This window comes from Lotus japonicus, chromosome 4, assembly GCF_012489685.1.
Source record: "Lotus japonicus ecotype B-129 chromosome 4, LjGifu_v1.2".
In the NCBI taxonomy this organism is placed as follows: domain Eukaryota; kingdom Viridiplantae; phylum Streptophyta; class Magnoliopsida; order Fabales; family Fabaceae; genus Lotus; species Lotus japonicus.
In genome coordinates, this window is record NC_080044.1 from 3234062 (window position 1) to 3255234 (window position 21173).

At 37.2% G+C, this 21173-nt stretch overlaps 3 protein-coding genes across 3 annotated transcripts; 1 reads left to right on the forward strand and 2 right to left on the reverse strand.

Moving 5' to 3' along the window:
• The first annotated feature begins 473 nt into the window (after nucleotides 1-473).
• Nucleotides 474-10847, forward strand: LOC130710103 (histidinol dehydrogenase, chloroplastic-like). The gene is made up of 12 exons (XM_057559259.1): nucleotides 474-695; nucleotides 784-856; nucleotides 1093-1194; nucleotides 1561-1662; nucleotides 1784-1855; nucleotides 1928-1990; nucleotides 2142-2183; nucleotides 2827-2886; nucleotides 3399-3509; nucleotides 3832-4002; nucleotides 4448-4538; nucleotides 10300-10847. Exons 1-12 carry the CDS (start codon nucleotides 547-549, stop codon nucleotides 10575-10577), a joined length of 1314 nt encoding a protein of 437 aa, XP_057415242.1. The 5' UTR covers nucleotides 474-546; the 3' UTR covers nucleotides 10578-10847.
• Nucleotides 10848-11109: 262 nt separating this feature from the next.
• LOC130710104 (probable protein phosphatase 2C 28) lies at nucleotides 11110-13110 on the reverse strand. The gene is made up of 5 exons (XM_057559260.1): nucleotides 12944-13110; nucleotides 12456-12704; nucleotides 11983-12256; nucleotides 11462-11616; nucleotides 11110-11363 (listed from the first exon to the last, which is right to left on the reverse strand). Exons 2-5 carry the CDS (start codon nucleotides 12654-12656, stop codon nucleotides 11229-11231), a joined length of 765 nt encoding a protein of 254 aa, XP_057415243.1. The 5' UTR covers nucleotides 12657-12704; nucleotides 12944-13110; the 3' UTR covers nucleotides 11110-11228.
• Nucleotides 13111-16674: 3564 nt separating this feature from the next.
• On the reverse strand, nucleotides 16675-20532 carry LOC130712040 (putative disease resistance protein RGA3). Its single transcript, XM_057561865.1, has 2 exons — nucleotides 17835-20532; nucleotides 16675-17237 (listed from the first exon to the last, which is right to left on the reverse strand). The coding sequence occupies exons 1-2, from the start codon at nucleotides 20394-20396 to the stop codon at nucleotides 17223-17225; spliced, it is 2577 nt and encodes an 858-aa protein (XP_057417848.1). The 5' UTR covers nucleotides 20397-20532; the 3' UTR covers nucleotides 16675-17222.
• Between the last annotated feature and the right edge of the window lie 641 nt (nucleotides 20533-21173).

Below are 21173 nucleotides of genomic sequence, written 5' to 3' on the forward strand. Positions count from 1 at the left end.
ACTTTGCTCAAGGATGAACATAACAAGTGGCGGAACACAAGTCCACCTACATAAAGGGTGTTTGACACATGAGATCTAAAGGCTCACCGCTAACCACATCGTACCTAAGAATTCAAACACGTTGACAAAACCTTGGATACTCGGTCTTTGTCTACGTGAAGGGACCCAAGTCAAATTAAGGTACACACTTTTCTAACCTAACCTCTACTCACCATGTACTTTTGTTAATTTAGGCGTGAGAATGTTTTCGTAGTTACTATCGGAGTGGACATATCACGACCGATAGAGGAATCTCTGACCGGGGTGGAGCAGCAACATCAACCACCGCCATCCTAGAAGAGTCAGACTCACTTAGAGAGTGATTGGTTGAACTTGTCCCATCATTAATAAAATCCATTTTTACATCTCAATAGCCATCTAAAAGTGATTCTTTGGATATAAAATTGATTCTAAAAGTTTCCCAGCCAAAAACAAAAGCACCTTATAAAATTTATCTAAATCACATAAGAAGAAGAAAGCTTTGACCTTTGAGTGAGTGAGTGAGTGATGATGAAGTCACATAGATTGTCAGAGCTGAATGGTGATGAGGTTCGCAGCCTCATGGCTCGCCCTCGCATCGATTTCTCTTCCGTTTTCGCTCTGGTCAACCCCATTGTCGACCAAGTTCACAAAAGAGGCGATGCTGCTGTGAAACAGTGATGATTTCTTTTCATCACTAAAATCCTCTTCTCTCATTTCATTCATGCATCAATCACAATTTCAACTTTTTTTTTTTTCATTCAGGTATACTTCAAAATTTGACAAGGTTGAATTGGATAACACTGTTGAAATTGTCTCCAACCTCCCTGAACCACAGGTATATAATTTATGTACTTCATTCTAAACACTGTTCACATGAATTGATTGATTTATTGCAAAGAAGGTACATAACCTGGTCTTGTATAACCAATAGAACTAACTCATAGCCATAGGGTAACTAACTAACTAACTAACTAACTGCTAACAGCTAACAGTTTTAGTTAACTAATTGTTGTTATTATTTTGTTTGTTTGTTTGTGTGGTGATGATTGTTTTTATTTTCTTACACTGCAGCTTGATGCGCGTGTGAAGGAAGCATTTGATGTCGCCTACAGCAATATATACGCCTTTCATGCTGCTCAGAGGACACCTGAAAGCCATGTTGAGAACATGAAAGTATGTCTATCCAATTAATGCTGGTGGATTTTAATTGTGTGGTGCTGTTAAGTTCTTATTCCTAAACATGTTCATGTTTCGTTTTGGCAATACGAACAAAAAATTGGAAGATGCAATGGCAACTATATTATCTGTAGATATTTTGCTTTAGTGGTATGCTTTCTAAGAAATTTGTTAGCTAAGATGGATGTGCTTGCAGGATTACTAGGAAGTAGGAACTATTAAGTCAATCTTGGAAGATCTGATAAAATACATTGATTTTTTTTTTCCATGTCAAGTTATTTCATGCTCTTATCTTTATTCATTGGTTCAGTGTCACTTTGTCTCTTAGTTATGTGAGTCTTTTTGAGTTTTCTGATATGTCAGGGAGTTCAGTGCAAGCGAGTTGCAAGAAGTATTAATTCTGTGGGTCTTTATGTTCCAGGGGGAACTGCTGTATTACCTTCGACAGCTCTGATGCTTTCAGTTGTAAGTTGAATTGGTATTTAATTAGCTCTTGGTATTGTTCATCCTCAAATAGTTGAATCATATGAATATGGATGTTCATCTTTTCAGATTTAGCTGATTTATAATTTTTTTCTTATACCAGCCCGCACAGATTGCTGGATGTAAAACAATTGTTCTTGCAACTCCTCCAGCACAAGATGGCACTATATGCAAGGTACTGAATCTAAATTTTTTGAAGAGTATAATTGTGAGGTTAATATTTTTCTGACCTATGTTTTTTCTGCAGGAGGTGATGTATTGTGCAATGAAGGCAGGGGTGACTCATATTCTCAAAGCTGGAGGAGCTCAGGTTCGAAGCATGATATTGTAGCCCTTGTTTTATCTGCTTCTGTAATTTGAGTATAACATCATCATATTTATCTTTAAGTTTATGCTTGTATTATTACATTTGGGAATTCAGAGCTGACCAATGATTAATATCACCTTTTTCTCCATTGCAGGCCATATCTGCTATGGCTTGGGGAACGGAAACTTGTCCCAAGGTGGATCCTCTCATTATATCTCACTTGTTTTGTTGGATTTTCCATTCACATTATTGTTTGTGGTTACTTAGATTCAGCTTTATGCTCATCTTTATTTACATGTGTTATCCTTCATGGACTTATTTTATTTATTGAAATCTTGTATATCCTATTCGATGTCATCCCAAATTCATGCTCGAAATTTTCACCCCCTGTTGATAAGTTGAATGTATTAATATATTTTTGGGGTTATTTGTTTCAAAACATAATGACTGACTGTGATATCATGTTAGGGAAGAAACCAGAGAGAGAGAGAGATAGAGAGAGAAAGAAGATTCAGAGGAAAGAGAGAAGTTCATTCATCAACTAGCAGCTCTTTATACTTCAACTGCTTCACTAACTTCTCTAACAACTTTCCTAACTTCCTAACAAACTCTAACAGCTTAACTGCCAGCTGTCTAACTAACTCTAACAATCACATTCGTAACATATCATGTCCGAATTTTCTCATATTGAAAGTGGAAAGGAGATACTAAATGTATTATCTTATATATAACATGGTTTCAGAACATTATTAAAATATAAACCTTTTATTAACAAAAAATCTATGTACCTCAGTTCTTCATTTTTCATGTAACATGATTATGTGATGATGCTTTTGTAGGTTGAGAAGATTTTTGGCCCGGGAAACCAATATGTCACAGCTGCAAAAATGATAGTACAAGTGAGTTTTGAATCTATCTGTATTGTGTTTCAAGCTTCATAACTTGTTTTTCTGATTCTTTAAAAGTCGAATTGGTCAATTAACCCGTGAAGGTACTGTTTCACAATTCATTAGTTAGATCGTGGTCAATCCTTTCATATGTATGCTCTTTATGTATATTTTTAGTACTGAGAAGTTTATGCTAAGTCAAATTTTAAAATAACAGAAATTTTTAGTATTATAGAATATATTATATGTATACTATTCAGAAATTTATGTCAAATTAAATTTTAAAAGTAACATAAATTAAGCATATTATGTGTTTTGTAAGATAAAAAAAATCAACAATAAGAAGACACATAATATAATCCATGTATATTTGGATCTTTGTAACTTGGCATTGATCCTTCATTTGGCTAAACAAATCAGACGCCCAATTGGTTAGCCGAACTTGCTGTAGAACTGGCTGGTCCAGTTTGGTTTTTTTATCAATGGTTTTTCCTGTTTTACCTTGCTGTTTAAATCTTCTGCAGAACAGTGAAGCTATGGTTGCAATTGACATGCCAGCAGGTCCATCTGAAGTTTTGGTCATTGCTGATAAGCATGCAAGTCCTCGTCATGTAGCTGCCGATTTACTTTCCCAGGTTTGCTGAATTTTAAAATGTTTTTATTGCTTTATGAAACTTTATTTACATTCAGTGAGAATGCAATTGACTATGTTTTCTAGTCATCCTGCTAAAATCTCATGTTCTACTGTATTTTATACTATTATATATTATTCTAAAAGCTTTTATTTCTACATTGTGATGTTAATTATTCCAAAACCCTGTTGGAAAGTTATGTGTGGAAATAGACAAGAAAACTAACTGGAATAACTGTCTTCTAACGTGTAGTACCACTGACCTAAGAACCTTTTAGCTTTATTGTACACTGCTCATGTCTCTGCAACTAATATACAATTTTCAGGCTGAGCATGGCCCTGATAGTCAGGTTGTTCTTGTGATTGCTGGTGAAGGTGTGGATGTGAATGCTATAGAGGAGGAACTCAGCAAGCAGTTGCAGAGTCTTCCTAGAGGAGAATTTGCTGCTAAAGCCCTGAGCCACAGCTTTATTGTATACGCACGTGATATGCACGAGGTCAGTACTGCTGTCCAACATCATCTCGATATTCTTAGGCCCTCTAAAAGCAGAGTGAAGAGATAATACGAAGAGAGGCAACAATTATTCAGAAGGACTAACACAGACTGTTAATCTATGTTTAAATTTGTATTATACATGTGCAGATGTAGGTTACACACCACCAAATGTTCCCTGTTTTCTTAACAGACTAGTGTCTATAAATGCATATTTTGTGTTAAATCTCTGATATGTCATAATTGGTGACTTTCATTTAAAGAATTATCAATTAGGCCTGATTTCACCGAAGGCCTGATTTAAAGAATTAATCACTTCTTTATATTCATTGAATTTACATTTTCACCGAAGACCTGGTTCCTTTAGGTAGTTAGGCTTCAATTCCTCAACTTCTTTATAGCATCTTCGCTGAAGTTTCAGAACTAAAAGTTGTTTTTCTGTTTTCCAGTCAATCAATTTCTCGAACTTATATGCACCCGAGCATCTAATTGTGAATGTGAAGGATGCCGAGAAGTGGGAGGGTTTTATTGAGAATGCAGGTATGGCTCTCTTATCCTTTGTTGCTCTTTTTCATTGATGTATGAGGATTGGAATGGGCCTTTTGTGGCTAGTCATGTATGCTTATCAACTGTTGCAAACCCAAGAACCAGGCCCAGGTTTGGCAACGTCTACAATAGGAGGCCCAAGATGATGCCAGCAGAATCACCTAATGATCACTCTTCTAGAATGTAGTATTCCTAAATAACCTCCTGGTGAGGTGGCAGCAATCAAGAGGGGAAGGGGGGGACCATTGTACCAGCTGAGAGAATATAAGTTAGTTATGGAGAGAGTATTGTTTTAGGCTGGAATTGGCTAGGACTAGGAGAGAAGGAGCACTCTCGAATTTGCTCATCTTTGTCTTTTCATTTCCTCTGTTATTTGCAAATTCCCTAAACACTGCTTCTGGAATTTCTCCAGAGGATTCAGTGCTATCTAATACATTTGCATTCTCAGTTCAGTGTTATTTTCTGGTACCTAACATTGGTATCAGAGCTCCCGATCCAGAGGGAGCTTTGTATGGTGTTTACCCGCAGCGCCATGGAATCTCGAGTTGACAGTCTTGAACGCACCATCACTGAGATGAAGGAGGTGGCTCACGAGCAGTTTGAGGAACTCCGGCGACTCTTCATGAGCCGCGACCAGAGGAGAACCAGAGGACGCTCCAACACCCCTCGTCATAGGAGGACTTCGCGAGATCTGGGTTCCGTTTCTGCCGTAAGAACACACGGTGGGTCACGAACCGGGTCGCGGACCGGGTCGCGTTCTACAACACGGAGTCGCGAGCGTTTCGAACCCCACCATCATCGTAGTCATTTGAGAGCGGTGACTGGAAGGAGGGTAGACATTCCGATGTTCAATGGTGAAGACGCTTACGGGTGGCTCACCAAGGTTGAGAGATTTTTCCGCCTCAGCAGAATCGAGGAGGGAGAAAAAATCGAACTCGTGATGATTGCTATGGAGGAGCGAGCTCTGAGTTGGTTCCAATGGTGGGAGGAACAAGCTCCTGTGCGCGCTTGGGAACCCTTCAAGGAAGCTCTGATTCGTCGTTTCCAACCTGCTTTGGTTCAGAATCCCTTTGGACCTTTGCTTAGTGTAAAACAGAAGGGAAGCGTGATGGAATACAGGGAGAGCTTTGAGCTATTGGCAGCACCGATGAGGAATGCTGATAGAGAGGTGTTGAAAGGCGTTTTCCTGAACGGGTTGCAAGAAGAGATTAAGGCAGAGATGAAGTTGTATCCTGCAGAGGATTTGGCAGAGCTAATGGACAGAGCTCTTCTGTTGGAAGAGAAAAATCTGGCAGTAAAAGGGGGTAAAAGTAGAGAGGATGACAAAAGGGGATGGAAGGAAAAAGGGGGTGGGGGAGGGAGAAATCTCTCTAGTTATGGGGAAAACAGGGGAAGATTTCCTAGTACTGCAGTGGGCTACCAGGGTAAAGAAGGAGCTGGAAATCAGGATAATGAAGGGAAAAATCCTATGAACAAGGGGAATACTGGGAATCAGGTGCAGGAGGGAAAACCACCAGAGAGAAGATGGAATGGGGGGCAGAGACTTTCCCAATCTGAGTTGCAGGAGAGAAGCAGGAGGGGGTTGTGCTTTAAATGTGGGGAAAAATGGGGAAAAGAGCACATCTGTGCAAAGAAAAATTACCAGTTGATTTTGGTGGAAGTAGAAGATGAAGAAGAAGAAGAAGAGGTGTTTGAGGAAGCTGAAGATGGAGAATTTGTGCTGGAAGGCAAGGTCCTACAGCTGTCACTGAACAGTAAGGAAGGACTGACTTCAAACAGATCCTTCAAGGTGAAAGGAAGGATTAAAGACAGGGAAATTCTGATCCTTATTGACTGTGGAGCCACAAGTAATTTTATTTCCCAGGAACTAGTAGCAGAGCTAGAAATTCCAGTCATAGCAACTTCTGAGTATGTGGTGGAAGTGGGAAATGGTGCCAAGGAGAGAAACTCTGGGGTGTGCAAGAACTTGAAACTGGAAGTTCAGGGCATACAAATCACCCAACACTTCTTCATTCTCGGATTGGGGGGAACTGAGTTAGTTTTGGGAATGGACTGGCTAGCAAGCTTGGGGAACATCAGGGCAAACTTCCAGGAACTCATAATTCAGTGGGAGTCAAATGGACAGAAGTTGGCACTACAAGGAGAACCATCCTGGTGTGGGGTTGCAGCTGACTGGAAATCAATTAAAATGACAGAACAGAGAGAGGCTGAGGGGTATTTTTACTCTTATGGCTGTTTGAGTGAAGAACCAAGAGCAGAAGTTGAGACATCAGGTGCGTTAAAGAGAGTGTTAGCTGAGTTCCCTGTTGTGTTCCAAGAACCACAAGGATTGCCCCCAAAGAGAGACACTGACCATGCCATTTTACTACAAGAAGGAGCCACTATTCCAAACAGCAGACCTTACAGGTATCCTTTCTACCAAAAGAATGAAATTGAGAAGTTAGTTAAAGACATGCTGAAATCAGGGATTATTAGACCTAGCACTAGCCCTTTTAGCAGTCCTGCAATTTTAGTAAAGAAAAAGGATGGTGGATGGCGATTCTGTGTAGACTATAGAGCCCTAAACAAGTTAACAATTCCTGATAAATTCCCAATACCTATTATTGATGAATTGTTAGATGAGATAGGGTCAGCCATGGTCTTTTCTAAATTAGATTTAAAATCAGGGTATCATCAAATAAGGATGAGGGAAGAAGACATACCAAAAACAGCTTTTAGAACCCATGAAGGGCATTATGAGTATTTGGTTCTTCCATTTGGGCTGTCTAATGCACCATCTACTTTCCAAGCCCTCATGAATCAAGTTTTGAAACCTTATTTGAGGAAATTTGTTCTGGTATTCTTCGATGACATATTAATCTATAGCAAGACTGAAGAGTTGCATACAGAACATCTGAGGGTAGTATTGCAAGTACTGAAAGACAATCACCTAGTGGCAAACAGGAAGAAGTGTTCTTTTGGGCAGTGTGAGATTGCTTACTTGGGACATATTATCTCTAAAGAAGGAGTTGCAGCTGATCCAAGTAAGATCAAAGATATGCTAAATTGGCCAATCCCTAAAGAGGTAAAAGGGTTGAGGGGATTTCTGGGATTGACTGGATACTATAGGAAGTTTGTGAAGAACTATAGTAAATTGGCTCATCCCCTAAACCAGTTACTAAAGAAAAATAGTTTCAGCTGGAGTATGGAAGCAACCAAAGCTTTTGAGAAGCTTAAGGAGGTCATGACAACAGTACCAGTGCTTGCTGTTCCCAATTTTGATAAAACATTCATCTTGGAAACTGATGCCTCTGGGAAAGGATTAGGAGCTGTCCTCATGCAAGAGGGAAAGCCTGTAGCCTACATGAGCAAAACCTTATCAGACAGAGCCCAAGCCAAATCAGTCTATGAGAGAGAGCTGATGGCTGTAGTATTTGCTGTTCAAAAATGGAGGCACTATCTGCTGGGCAGCAAGTTCATCATACACACTGACCAAAAGAGCCTGAGGTTTTTAGCAGAGCAAAGGCTAATGGGGGAGGAACAACAGAAATGGGTATCCAAATTGATGAGGTTTGATTTTGAGATAAAATACAAACCAGGAATTGAAAATAAGGCAGCTGATGCTTTATCAAGAAAGATGCAATTCTCAGCAATTTCATCAGTACAGTGTGCAGAATGGGAAGATTTGGAAGCTGAAATCTTAGGAGATGACAAGTACAGAATGATCATGCAAGAGTTGGCCACCCAAGGTCACACTACAGCTGGTTATAAATTGCACAGAGGAAGGCTGTTATACAAAGACAGAATAGTCATCCCTAAAGGATCTGGGAAAATTCTCACAATTCTCCAGGAATTTCATGATTCTGCTATTGGAGGCCATGCAGGTATATTCAGAACATACAAGAGGATTTCAGCCCTTTTCTTCTGGGAAGGAATGAAGTTGGATATTCAAAACTATGTCCAAAAGTGTGAAGTGTGCCAGAGGAACAAATATGAGGCTCTAAAACCAGCTGGTTACCTTCAGCCATTACCTATTCCTTCTCAAGGGTGGTCAGATATCTCTATGGACTTTATTGGAGGGTTACCTAAGGCTATGGGAAAGGATACTATCTTAGTTGTGGTAGACAGATTCACAAAATATGCACACTTCTTTGCACTTGCTCACCCTTACAATGCAAAGGAAGTAGCTGAGTTATTTGTAAGAGAAGTGGTGAAATTACATGGATTCCCCACTTCTATTGTCTCTGATCGGGACAGAGTTTTCCTTAGCACCTTCTGGTCAGAAATGTTCAAACTAGCAGGAACAAAGCTGAAATTTAGCTCAGCTTACCATCCCCAAACAGATGGGCAAACTGAAGTGGTCAATCGTTGTGTGGAGACCTATCTGAGATGTGTGACAGGGCTAAAACCCAAGCAGTGGCCCAAGTGGTTATGCTGGGCAGAATTCTGGTATAATACAAACTATCATTCAGCAATCAAAACCACTCCTTTCAAGGCTTTATATGGGAGGGAGCCTCCTGTAATCATCAGGGGAAATGATTCCTTGACTTCAGTGGATGAAGTAGAGAAAATGACTGCTGAAAGGAATTTGATAATTGATGAATTGAAGGAAAACTTAGAGAAGGCACAGAATAGGATGAAACAGCAGGCCAACAAACATAGGAGGGATGTGCAGTATGAGGTTGGGGATTTGGTGTATCTTAAAATACAACCTTACAAACTCAAGAGTTTAGCCAGGAGGAAGAACCAGAAACTGAGCCCTAGATATTATGGACCCTTTCCAATCATAGAAAAAATTAATCCTGCAGCTTACAAGTTGAAGCTACCAGAGGACAGTCAAGCGCATCCAGTTTTCCACATTTCCCTGCTCAAGAAGGCTTTGAATGCAGGAGCCACCAGCCAACCACTACCTGTCTCTCTCACTGAAGACTGGGAGCTCAAGGTTGAACCAGAATCAATTCAAGACTCTAGAGCAAAAACTGATGGAGACCTAGAGGTATTAGTGAGGTGGAAGGACTTGCCAGAATTTGAGGATTCCTGGGAAGATTTCAACAAACTACTGGAACAATTCCCAGATCATCAGCTTGAGGACAAGCTGATTCTTCAAGGAGGGAGAGATGTTGCAAACCCAAGAACCAGGCCCAGGTTTGGCAACGTCTACAATAGGAGGCCCAAGATGATGCCAGCAGAATCACCTAATGATCACTCTTCTAGAATGTAGTATTCCTAAATAACCTCCTGGTGAGGTGGCAGCAATCAAGAGGGGAAGGGGGGGACCATTGTACCAGCTGAGAGAATATAAGTTAGTTATGGAGAGAGTATTGTTTTAGGCTGGAATTGGCTAGGACTAGGAGAGAAGGAGCACTCTCGAATTTGCTCATCTTTGTCTTTTCATTTCCTCTGTTATTTGCAAATTCCCTAAACACTGCTTCTGGAATTTCTCCAGAGGATTCAGTGCTATCTAATACATTTGCATTCTCAGTTCAGTGTTATTTTCTGGTACCTAACATCAACCCATATGAATGCAAACCAAATAGCACTTACTGGAGCTTATCGATGGCGTTTCCCCGTAGATAAGTTCTAATAAGTCCATTCCATACGGGCTATATGTCTGCAATCTCTCATTTTCTAAATCTGTAAGAGCCAATTTTGGTGTGGCTTGAAAATAGGCATTGGTGTTATTTTCTTGACCTTAGATTCATTTGATAATCTCATTCTGTGTCCTTGAACACAATTCAAGATCCTAGATTTACATGCCTATTGATTCCCTATGCAGGTTCTGTTTTTCTGGGGCCGTGGACACCAGAGAGCGTTGGTGATTATGCAAGTGGGACAAATCATGTTCTTCCTACTTATGGTTATGCAAGAATGTATGGTGGTGTTTCATTGGATTCTTTCCTAAAGTACATGACAGTGCAGTCTCTCACAGAAGAAGGTTTGAGAAAACTTGGGCCATATGTAGCAACCATGGCGGAAGTTGAAGGTCTCGATGCACATAAACGAGCAGTTACCCTAAGACTTGAGGACATAGAAGGCAAGCAAGTATCACCATGATATGATCATTTATGGATAGTCTACAACTCTTTGCTAGATAAGATTAGTTATTACTCAGGCTTATGTAGAATTAGTACCTGAGCAATTGCCAATTTTAACTCTGTAACAATAATGGGTTTTGAATTTGAAATTTTGGTTTTTGATACAGACCAATAACATATGCTGTTGAACTTATAAATGTGTTCAAGCTTTGGGGTTGTTCTAAAACACTAGTGGATGTCCACTAATATTACCAATGATTATGTCTAACTGGTTGGTGATCTTAGATCAGATCTAATGGGCAGAAAATCTTCCATTAGGCAATGAAATTTTCTCCCTGCAATGAAATTTTTTCATTTCATTGAACAGACCGCATTCCCACATCATAGAAATAGATTAGTAATGTGAACTAAGAACTAAGCTTAAATGTTCTGCTTGTTGATTGTAGACAGGCTCAAAAGATGTGTAAGAGGTATTTGTGGTAGATTACTTAGCATGGTGAATGGCGATAGGGGAAAGATTGGCTAAACAAATTGCAATAAGTAGAGCGTAGTTGGACAGAGTCGTATATAACCCTCAACCAGATTATAAAGACACATTCCCTTGAGTTGAAGAAATTTAAAACAATACACACTAGACAAAGACAAACATCCCCAAAAAAATGCACATAAGCTAGAATTTAACTACTATGCACGAAATATCATCATAGCTTCCCTGAGATTTGGCTTCTTTAACTAACTTCTTAGCTGCATTTTTGGCATCCTCAATATCCTTGATACAGTCACAAGCCTCTTGATTTGCCATCACCTGTAATAGAGAGGAGCCAACATTATCTCCCAGTTCGTAATGTCCTGCCAGTGACAAAATTTGTGCATATTGTATGCCAAGTGCATATTTAATCTTACCTTCCACAGACCATCACTTGCCAAAATGATAAATTCAGTGTCCTCATCAATCTTCCTAATCATCACATCTGGTTCTGCAGTAATGTGGTCCTTCAAATTTCCATCTCCAAATGCTCGCGTCATTGCTAATATGCCATCCACTCTTGGGACACTCCCTAATTTCATCATATATTTTTGGTAATTAATTCAGCTCATCCTTATTGCTGGACTTGGAAGGAGCAATTCAAGTCCACAAATTCAAAGAATAAAATAACAATGGAACAGTGAACTAAAAAAACAAACTCTCAAGACTAGGTTGGTGAAAAATCATAAAAAAAAGTTATCTGTAACCCAAAGATAGAACTTCCATGATGTAAGCTTAATCTTTCATTTTTCGTTTGTGATTTCCATAGAAAAATCTGTATTCAACAATAGCCGGTCTGATGCAAAGACTTGACTTAGTAATATGAAAACAAATTTAGTTTCTTGGATGATCTAAAAATGATGGGAAGTCTACTCTTGAAAATATATTTTATCATTACCAGGTCTATTCAACACAAAGCCTCCTCTGCTCTCAACGAGATCTCTCTCCTTCTCTGGTTCATGATCCTCAGTAAGTTGTTTAGCAACACCATTTTTACATGATATTGCTCGAGAATCACCAACGTTGAAAACCAGTAGCTTTACTCCATTAATTAGTATTGCTGCAACAGCTGTTGATCCTCCTCGTGAATCTGCTATGTTTTCTAAAATCTCTTCATCTGTAGCTTTACATGCTTTCTTAACAGCATGGACTGGATTTTTCCAGAAATCAGGCTTCCCATGCATAAGTAATAAATCAAATATTAGTGAGAATGATAATGGTGTATTGCATGTTTAGTGTCTCGGTGAAATGCTCTATAATCAATTCTCATTAGAAGTCTTAGCTTCTGAGTAAACATGTCATGGATCTTGTGCAATTGTGAAACCAAAATATACCAGTAAAATGAAAATGACCAACTTCTAAAGGGTGCACCTCATTTAGTATATTTTCGAACAGATGGCTTTGCAAGTATTTTGCAACATCACGACCTGCGTGACCGTCAAATATTGCATACAGTCCCAACTCATAACCATTGAGCTTCTTGTGTTTAGCAAAAACGTAGTCTTCCATTCCATGGGCCATCATTCCTTGGATTAAGTAACATCCATGGCTGAAATGTCGCGCAGGAGGCATATTCTTTTCATCTTCATCTTTCGTGAACAGACCATTGTGAACTTCCCCCTGTAAGAAGAATTGAAATGATTGTCATCAAAATTCAAAAGTACTTTGTAAGCACAAAGGCTTCCTTTGTAACTTCTAGATTTTGGTGATAACAAACCCATGTCTTTAATACATAATGTAGTCATCTTATTTTGGCTCAACCAAGCCTAGAAATGAAAAGCTAAAATGGTTAGTCAAGAAGTTTCAAGTTGCAAAATCCATTTCTATAATCTATTGACTCAGAAAAATCAAAAGTGTACCTCCTCTGTTGCAGTAGTTGGACCATCATCACCTAATAAGAACTCTACTTTATCTTGATCATCATCAACCACATCATCATCCCCTTCATCTTTTTCTTGATCCTTTTCAGCAGCATCATTGCTATCCTCATCCTCACTGTATTTTTCTTCTCCAGTGAAGTTATCTTCTGGCTGCTGATAAAAGCAAAGGAAGGTGTAATACCAAGGGAATTAATCAAACTGGTAACTTTAGCAATTGGGATACATCTAACATTAGCATCCACAAAGTTTATCCTACAGAGAGAGTTTTGACTTATCCAATTCAAATGAACAAAACAGGTTATGCACATTTAGGATACAAATACTGGTGACAAAATATGGGATAATGTTCTTGAAAGTGTAGAAGCTTTTGAAAAGAGTGTTTATTGATAAAAAAAAATACAATGTTTTATTTTTTTGACTATGTCACTCAGACAATTCTAAAGGTAAACCGATTAATATATCCTGCATGTTCATATTTGCATATTCAAAATCAGATCTCACCATGATTCCCCATGGCTTGAGTGTTGTATTTACATACCATATAACAAGAATCCTGATAATAATGCATATAACAAGAATGAAAGAGAATAACCTTTCTTACAAGAGGGTCCACATGGCTTCCCATTCTTGATCTCCTCTTCTAATATTCATAGAATTAGATTAGATCATTAGTCCATATAAGCTTTTTGTATCAGCAGAAAGTTGACAGAAAATTACAACCATATGCACCTATATATGTTCTCCTTTACTACTGAACCATACTAACTTTTGTGATGGTCTTATTATATTATTCAAGTTCCTGACCTTACAATTATGTATCATGCAGACCTGCAGAAGTAAACATACAAAGACATGCTGGTAAATCAAAATGAACTTAAAAACACCTGAGGTCTTAACCATTTGACTCAATCTGTAAAATAAACTCAATCAGATGATTAGCATGGGGAAGTATAGGATAATCTTCATTTTGTTAAATATTTTTAATTAATTTTTGGGTTAAAGGTCATATTAGTCCCTGTGTTTGTAAAAGTGTTTGATTTTGGGTAAACTCATTAGTAATATGACCTTTAATATGACCTTTAACGGTAAAAAAACAGCCACTAATATGACCTTTAACCCAAAAATTAATTTAAAAAAAGCCACTAATATGACCTTTAACCTAAAAAAATGACGATTAGTGGCTGTTTTTTTACTGTTAATGGCGGTTTATAATACAATTACTGACGGTTTTTTGATCGAGGGACCAAAATCAAACGTTTTTACAAACACAAGGACTAATATGATCCATAACCCTTAATTTTTTAAACAAGAGGAATGAAATGAAAGACTAGCAATAACCTTTCAATTACCCCTCCCACATATCTCTTGTGCTTCAAACTTCTCGATCCAAACATACCCTAAAGGACACATAAAAGTTGCATTGCATGCATATATACCTTAAATGCAGCAGGATTCTCATCAGAAATTAAGATAGACTCTCTTTTCTTCAAGTTAGAATGAGCCTGTTCAAGACACAGCAAAGTTACGTATTATTAAGTGCAACATGCTCGCCATGTAATTAGTTCCTAGTGACTTTATTCCCTTACCAATGGGAAAGTTTAAAATATGTGCAGGTTAAGAGAACTGCATAGCTTTTATTTTTCTCTCCACGATTAAGGCACAAATGTGATTTTAGTTGCTCATGGCACCACTAATCACATAAGCTTACGATTAAGTGATTTTAATCGCAATTTTGACTACTATGATTGTGACTAACGCGAGCACCTAATTTATCAATAAAACCTGAAGCATATTAAAGAAAGTAGGAAAAAATTGCTAACTATTTTAACCCGTTTTGCTACATATATGCAAGATTGGTCTTGACTCTTAATTTAAGTGATGCACATTTATAAAATTTTCTTCTACTTATTTAGGCAAGGCATATAAATGTAATTTATATATAGTTTCAGTTACTACACAAGTATCCCATGATATGTATATATATAGATATATACACATACATATAATTAACTTAAATTGTGAATCACATTCATATAAAGCAGCTTAGCAGCCCTTTGCATAAAAATAGCATACCTCCATTATGTATGATGAATGTCTCTTTTTTGAGTTGAGAACTTGTGGACAAACAAGAGGGTACTGTTGAGAGTTGAGAAAAGAAAGCAAGCATGCTGAATATATGTTAAGTATGTATGTGCGGTGTGCAAGTGTCGGGTGTGTAAGGACACGTGGTTGAAGAACTCATGGGGTAGTGTCATTCACCGTTTGTGCTTTTTTTTTTTCTTTCTTTTTTTTGCAAACTTTAACAAGTAACCATTTAATATTTGATATGTGCATTGATATTTCTCAGAGTAGGTTCTAAACATATAATTATTCCATAAGTATTATTTTTAGCATACCCCCTTAATGCAAGAAAGAGCTCCTTTAGACATGTAGCATTTTGACAATGCACATGCCCTCCAATTGAAATTCAATTTAAGAATTGAGAGCAGCAATAACAATAATTGAAATTTTCCATCATTAATCATAGATGTTTTAGTATCATGTTAAATAACCGGTTATTCCAAAAGCATAGAAATAGATAAACTCATTTATATGATTCTTCCCTAACCACTTAAGTTATTGAGATAATTGGTTGTTTGATATGGTATCATAACCTCTATGGTATCATAACCTCTACAATCAAACAGTTTAGAGTTCGATTATTACTTTATTTTTTTTTAATATAAACACATAATAGGTAAATTTGTGCATTGTTCATGTTTCAAGCCCAAATAAACTCTCACGTAATGAGTGTTAGAAATAATAATATAATTAAACCATTATTATGACTCTACTCTAGTCAATATATAACTTTATAAAAAATCATGTATGACAAGAAAATTTTTTATTCAAATTAATATTCTTCCCAAGCAAGCTAGTAATTTTTTTTCAACTTTTTTTACACTATTGAAAAGGGATGAAGAACCTTAACTGTAACTAAATCCTAGATCTGACAGTATTTAAAAGGTGACTGATATCGGATGTTGATACCAAAAAAAATGTGGAAGGACTTATAATAGTTCTATGAAGTCATGAACTTGATCAGAATCTTCCTCAAGTGATAATTGAAACTGATTCTATCATGGAGACTTCTCATCTTGTTTCTTCAAGTGGTGATCCAGAGCATCTTATGGTGACCCTATGTTCCTAGAACGTGTAATTAATTTAGTGGCAGATTGACTTTGTTAGTGCTTCTTTGTTTTTTTCTTTTGGGATTCATATCTTTTCCTCCCTGTTTGGCAGTTGCCATAGCTTTCTTAGGATACACATGGGTGATGAGCTGTTTCTTGTCTGTTTGAGCTTGGTGCCTAGTGTTTTTAGTGCCTAGTGTTTCTATTCTGCTATGTAAAAAACAAAAGTATAAAAATCATTCTTATATTAATTAGGATAAGTTTCAGAAAGAAAGTAGGATAATATTTTTAGATTTTCTTATTTGAAATTTAAAATATATTCTTATTTAGTTATTCTTTTTTTGGTACATTTATTTAGTTATTCTTTGTTATTAGTATAAATTTATATCCAGAAAGGATAAAAAAATAATATCAACAAAATTAATTTTATATAAAAAAGTAATTGAATATTTCATATACATACCCATAACTTGCATACGTCATTCAGGATTCATGCCATGTATATGATGATGGATAAATAATGTTGACATTTGTACAATGAACATAAATTAGTTTCAAAAAAAAAAGAACATAAATTATTTGGTAATATTGTTATTACTTATTAGCCTACATTTCCTCTGATTATGTACCAGCCACCTATAGTTCTCCGTTCTAATATCAAGTTTGATTAGACGTGGAATGGAAGCATGACAATACAAATCTTTCCAATGATCAAAAGATGACTGAGTTGCCATTAAAGCTTTGGATTGAAGATTTTCATTTTTCATTTGATGTGTTATATGTGTCCATGAATCAAGATGGAAAAATTGCTAAAGCATTATTAGCTGTTCTTGTTCAATGCATTAGTGCAGCCATTCACCTTCTTAATCTAAGGTTGGTAAAAAGGTCAAACAGACCAATGCCATCAACAAGATCAAGCATTGTGGACGTGACCACAACCGCAATTTAAATGATTGTTCTGCAATGTAGTGACAACCGCGACTTCAACAGCAATTTAAAACTCTTATCTCAACCATTTACAATCCCGTGGTTACGCTCAATCGGACGAGCAAAAAATCTCTATCTGCTCCATGATGTTACCAGTGATCCTAGACACTGTGAACCTTGCATATTGAAACCAAAGTATTAATAACTGACAAATACAAACAATTAGTCCATCATGCAGGTGCAAAACTAGCTAGGTGAAAAAATTATCTGACAAAAGCTACAAATGTACATGTATAATAATAAATCTCAATTTTGTTATAATAATATTCAAAAGCCAAAATTGCTATCCCCAGAGCTTATTTAATGTTACTCACACTCCATTAAAATGCCAATTAAACTACCAGAGCATGATAGGTTGATCTGATAGTAGATTTAGTTGCACACTTGACATTTCAGTAACAGTCCATATTCCAATAGTTTAGTTGCTCAGTTTCTTCCCACTTTTCTCAAAAACTAGATCAGTTTGTCCAAACAACAATAGAAGTGAAAAAAAATAAAAATTATAGACTATCTGAATTAACATGCAATCTAAATTCATTATGCAATTCAAAGCTGTCAACAGCAAAGTCTAACATTCAAACTAGATTGCACCTAAACAATGAGTGGATTCATTGAAGAAACATAAAAAGCAACATTCAGCTAGACAAGCATAATAAGTAACACATACAATCCGTATGGATGCAAACCAAAGAGAAATCAGGATCTACACTTACTTCAACATTTGGGATGTGAGCTATTTTGGACCAGTCAGGGCCTGTGTTTCTTTTGCATCTCTCAACTAGCTGAGGACATCCATATATCTTTAAGTTTTGAAGGTTTTGAAGACGATCCATTTGTTGAGGTAGTTCCAAGTTTGGACAATCAGCAATGAGAAGAGTCTCAAGTGATGTTAGATTTGGCAACCATTCTGGCAATGCCATTAAGCTACGACATACAGAAAGACCCATGTATTGCAAAGTTTTACCGGATCTTCTAAGCCAACCAGGTAGTGCTGCCAATTTGGGTAATTTATCAATTGAAAATCGTTCAAGTTTCAAGGAGTAGTTTTCATTTTCTTCTTCTCCATCCTCAAAACTAGTCACCTCTTCACAAGCCTCAATGCTCAGCCTCTTTAAAGCAGTCAAGTGCCTCAAATCACGCGGAAGGAAGACCAAATTTTCACAATTCCATAAGATCAAAATTTGCAGACATTTCAATCTCCCAATGCTTATGAAAGACAAATTGCAAACTTGTGTCGTAATCCACAAAATACGAAGGCTGATAAGATTCTTCAATTTTTTGGGAATATATTTAAGTGCTACACATCTACATAGATTTAAAACCTCCAGACTTTGAAGCTTGCAAATTGAATCTGGGAGTTTTTCCATCCTCTGGCAATAGCTTAGATCAAGATACCTCAAATGCTTCATTTTGTCGAAACAATCTGGCAAGAATTGAAAATTTGATCCTTGTATGTTCAACACCCTGAGGTACTTGAATTTCTTGGAGATCCATTCCACAAATGGTTTAGTGATTGCAGGTGCACTTTTACCTGCATGCCAGAATCCAATGGTTCGGACCTTTTTCAACTTTGGACCAAAAGTAGGAACTCCTGCACCACTGTCTGCAAATGATAAATGATGCACCTTTTCTTTAACATTTGTTGAATTGAATTTCACTACTGTCCTTTCATTTTGCATTGTGGACACAGCAAGGTCATGAATAAGATCATGCATTTTGAAGATGGAGATGCCTAGAAGCTCAAGTTCTTCAGAAATAAGACCATCAATAACCACTTGTTCTTCAGGTGCACCTTCAAAGAAAGATCTTGAAACTAACTCCTTAATATAAAATTCCCCAAGATCTTCTGGCTCTTCATCTTCATTTTTGGTTTGTAGCAGTCCATGAGCCATCCACAATGAAATCATTTCCAAATTAGTATACTCATAACCCTTAGGAAAAATTGAACAATAAGAGAAACACTGTTTCATTTCAGATGGCAAGTGATTATAGCTCAGTTTCAATGCAGCCAAAATGCCATCATCTTGCTGGTTCATTTTCCAAATTTCACTATCTCTTATTTTCTTCCACTCCCTTTCATCCGATTTTGAGTAAAGCAGGCATCCTAAACTCACCACTGCCAAGGGTAACCCTTTGCACTTTCTAGCAATCTCCTTCCCGATTTCTAAAAGCCTTGGATGCTGATTCGCATCTCCTGCTGGGAATGCACACTTAACAAACAGCTTTGAACAATCTTCTTCAGGGAGATATCTCAAGTTGTGTTTATAAACATTCCCCATTATCGAAGCAACCTTGTCACTCCGAGTGGTGGTGATAATCTTGTTACCGGGTTTATTACCTTCATCATGGATACCTAGTAAAATATTTCTCAATTCAAGCCACAATCTATAATCCTCATTCCAGACATCATCTAGAACAAGTAGAAATTTCTTCCCTTCTAATCCCTCGCGTAGTAGGTTCTGTAATTGATCAAAACTATAGTTGTGAGCATCTACATCTACTCCATGCATAGCTTTCAGAATCTCTAGCACTAGCCTCTTAACATCAAAATCATCAGACACAAACACCCACATACGCAAATCAAAATTCTCAATCACCCTATCATCATTGTAAACTAATTGAGCAAGTGTGGTCTTCCCCAGCCCTCCAATTCCAACAATTGGAACAACATCAATCTCCTCACCATCACATGGTGGAGCCATCAAGGACACAATGATTTTTTCTTTCTCCTCATCTCTACCAATCACATGGGAAGGCCTAACATGAGAATGAGTCTCTCTCCAAGCCATTTTATGATTGAGTGGTACACTAGTACTACTACTACTACATGAATGGCTCTCAGAGAGACCTAGCTTCATCCTAAGAGATGCTATCTCATCAATCCTCTGCTTGATGCCCTTGATCTTGCGGGCCATCTTAACACGAGATGCAAAAGGGTTAGAGGATGAGAAGAAACGTTGTACCTTTCTGGTGAAGCCTCCTCCACCATGTGTGTTGTTCACAACTTGGCTCCTCAAAGTCTCACATTCAATCTCATCAAGGATGTCCCTGGCATCATAGAAAACATCTTTGAGTTGGTTCAGCCAGAGCAATATGGCCTGGTTCTGAGTTTGCTTGTTCTCAGCATCCACAAGGAAAGTACTGATGATTGTGAGAGAGTCTTGGAGGGTGGCCACATCAGCATGGAGCCCTCTTGCCATGGAAATGTTCTGAAAAGCTCTGGTTGCTAGCCTGTCCAAGATGGAGATCAACAACCCAGAAACTATTGCTTCCATGTGTGTGTATTTGGTTTGATGCAAGCAAAGAGGATGAGAGTATGGATAGATACATCAAAACTGTTAAATTAAAGCAGCAGAGAGAATGATTATCATTTATCACAATACTTCCTTAAAATGTAGGGACACCTAACGTGCACTAGTTGCAAATTGGTCCACACTTTGAGCATCTTTCATCGGATGTCCCGGAAAGGGACCACTTTGAGCATCTTTCATGAGGGTTCTTACTGTAGGTTTTTTTTTTACATCGAAAAGATAAATTACACTTCTTCTAAGGATTGACCCTTGAATCTCTTTCACCAAACTCACATGTCCCCTAACTCTTATTTTGAGTTTTAAGGCTATGTTTGACATGTCATTTCAGCTAGCTTATAACTTATTTGACTAGTTTAAAGCTTATTTGACTAGCTTAAAAGCTCTATAAAAGTGTTTGGCGAATGAGCTTATTTCAGTAGCTTTAAGCTTTAAGCTATAAGTTATAGCTTATTGAATTTATTGTCATTTTTATCCTTATTATTTTATTAAAATTCCACCATATAGGTATTAATGTTAAAATAAAATAAGTAAAAATTAATATTATATTTTTAAGATGATTTTTTTTTTCCTTCGAAAAACCTATTTTTAAGATGATAAATAAATTGAGTCAAATTAAAATATTTAAAGTTATAATAATTTTAATATTAATATTTTATAGATATTAATGTGAAAATAAAGTAATGTTAAATATAAAAATAATCATACAAGTATGTCCTTTTATGTCATTTTACAATTTCAGCT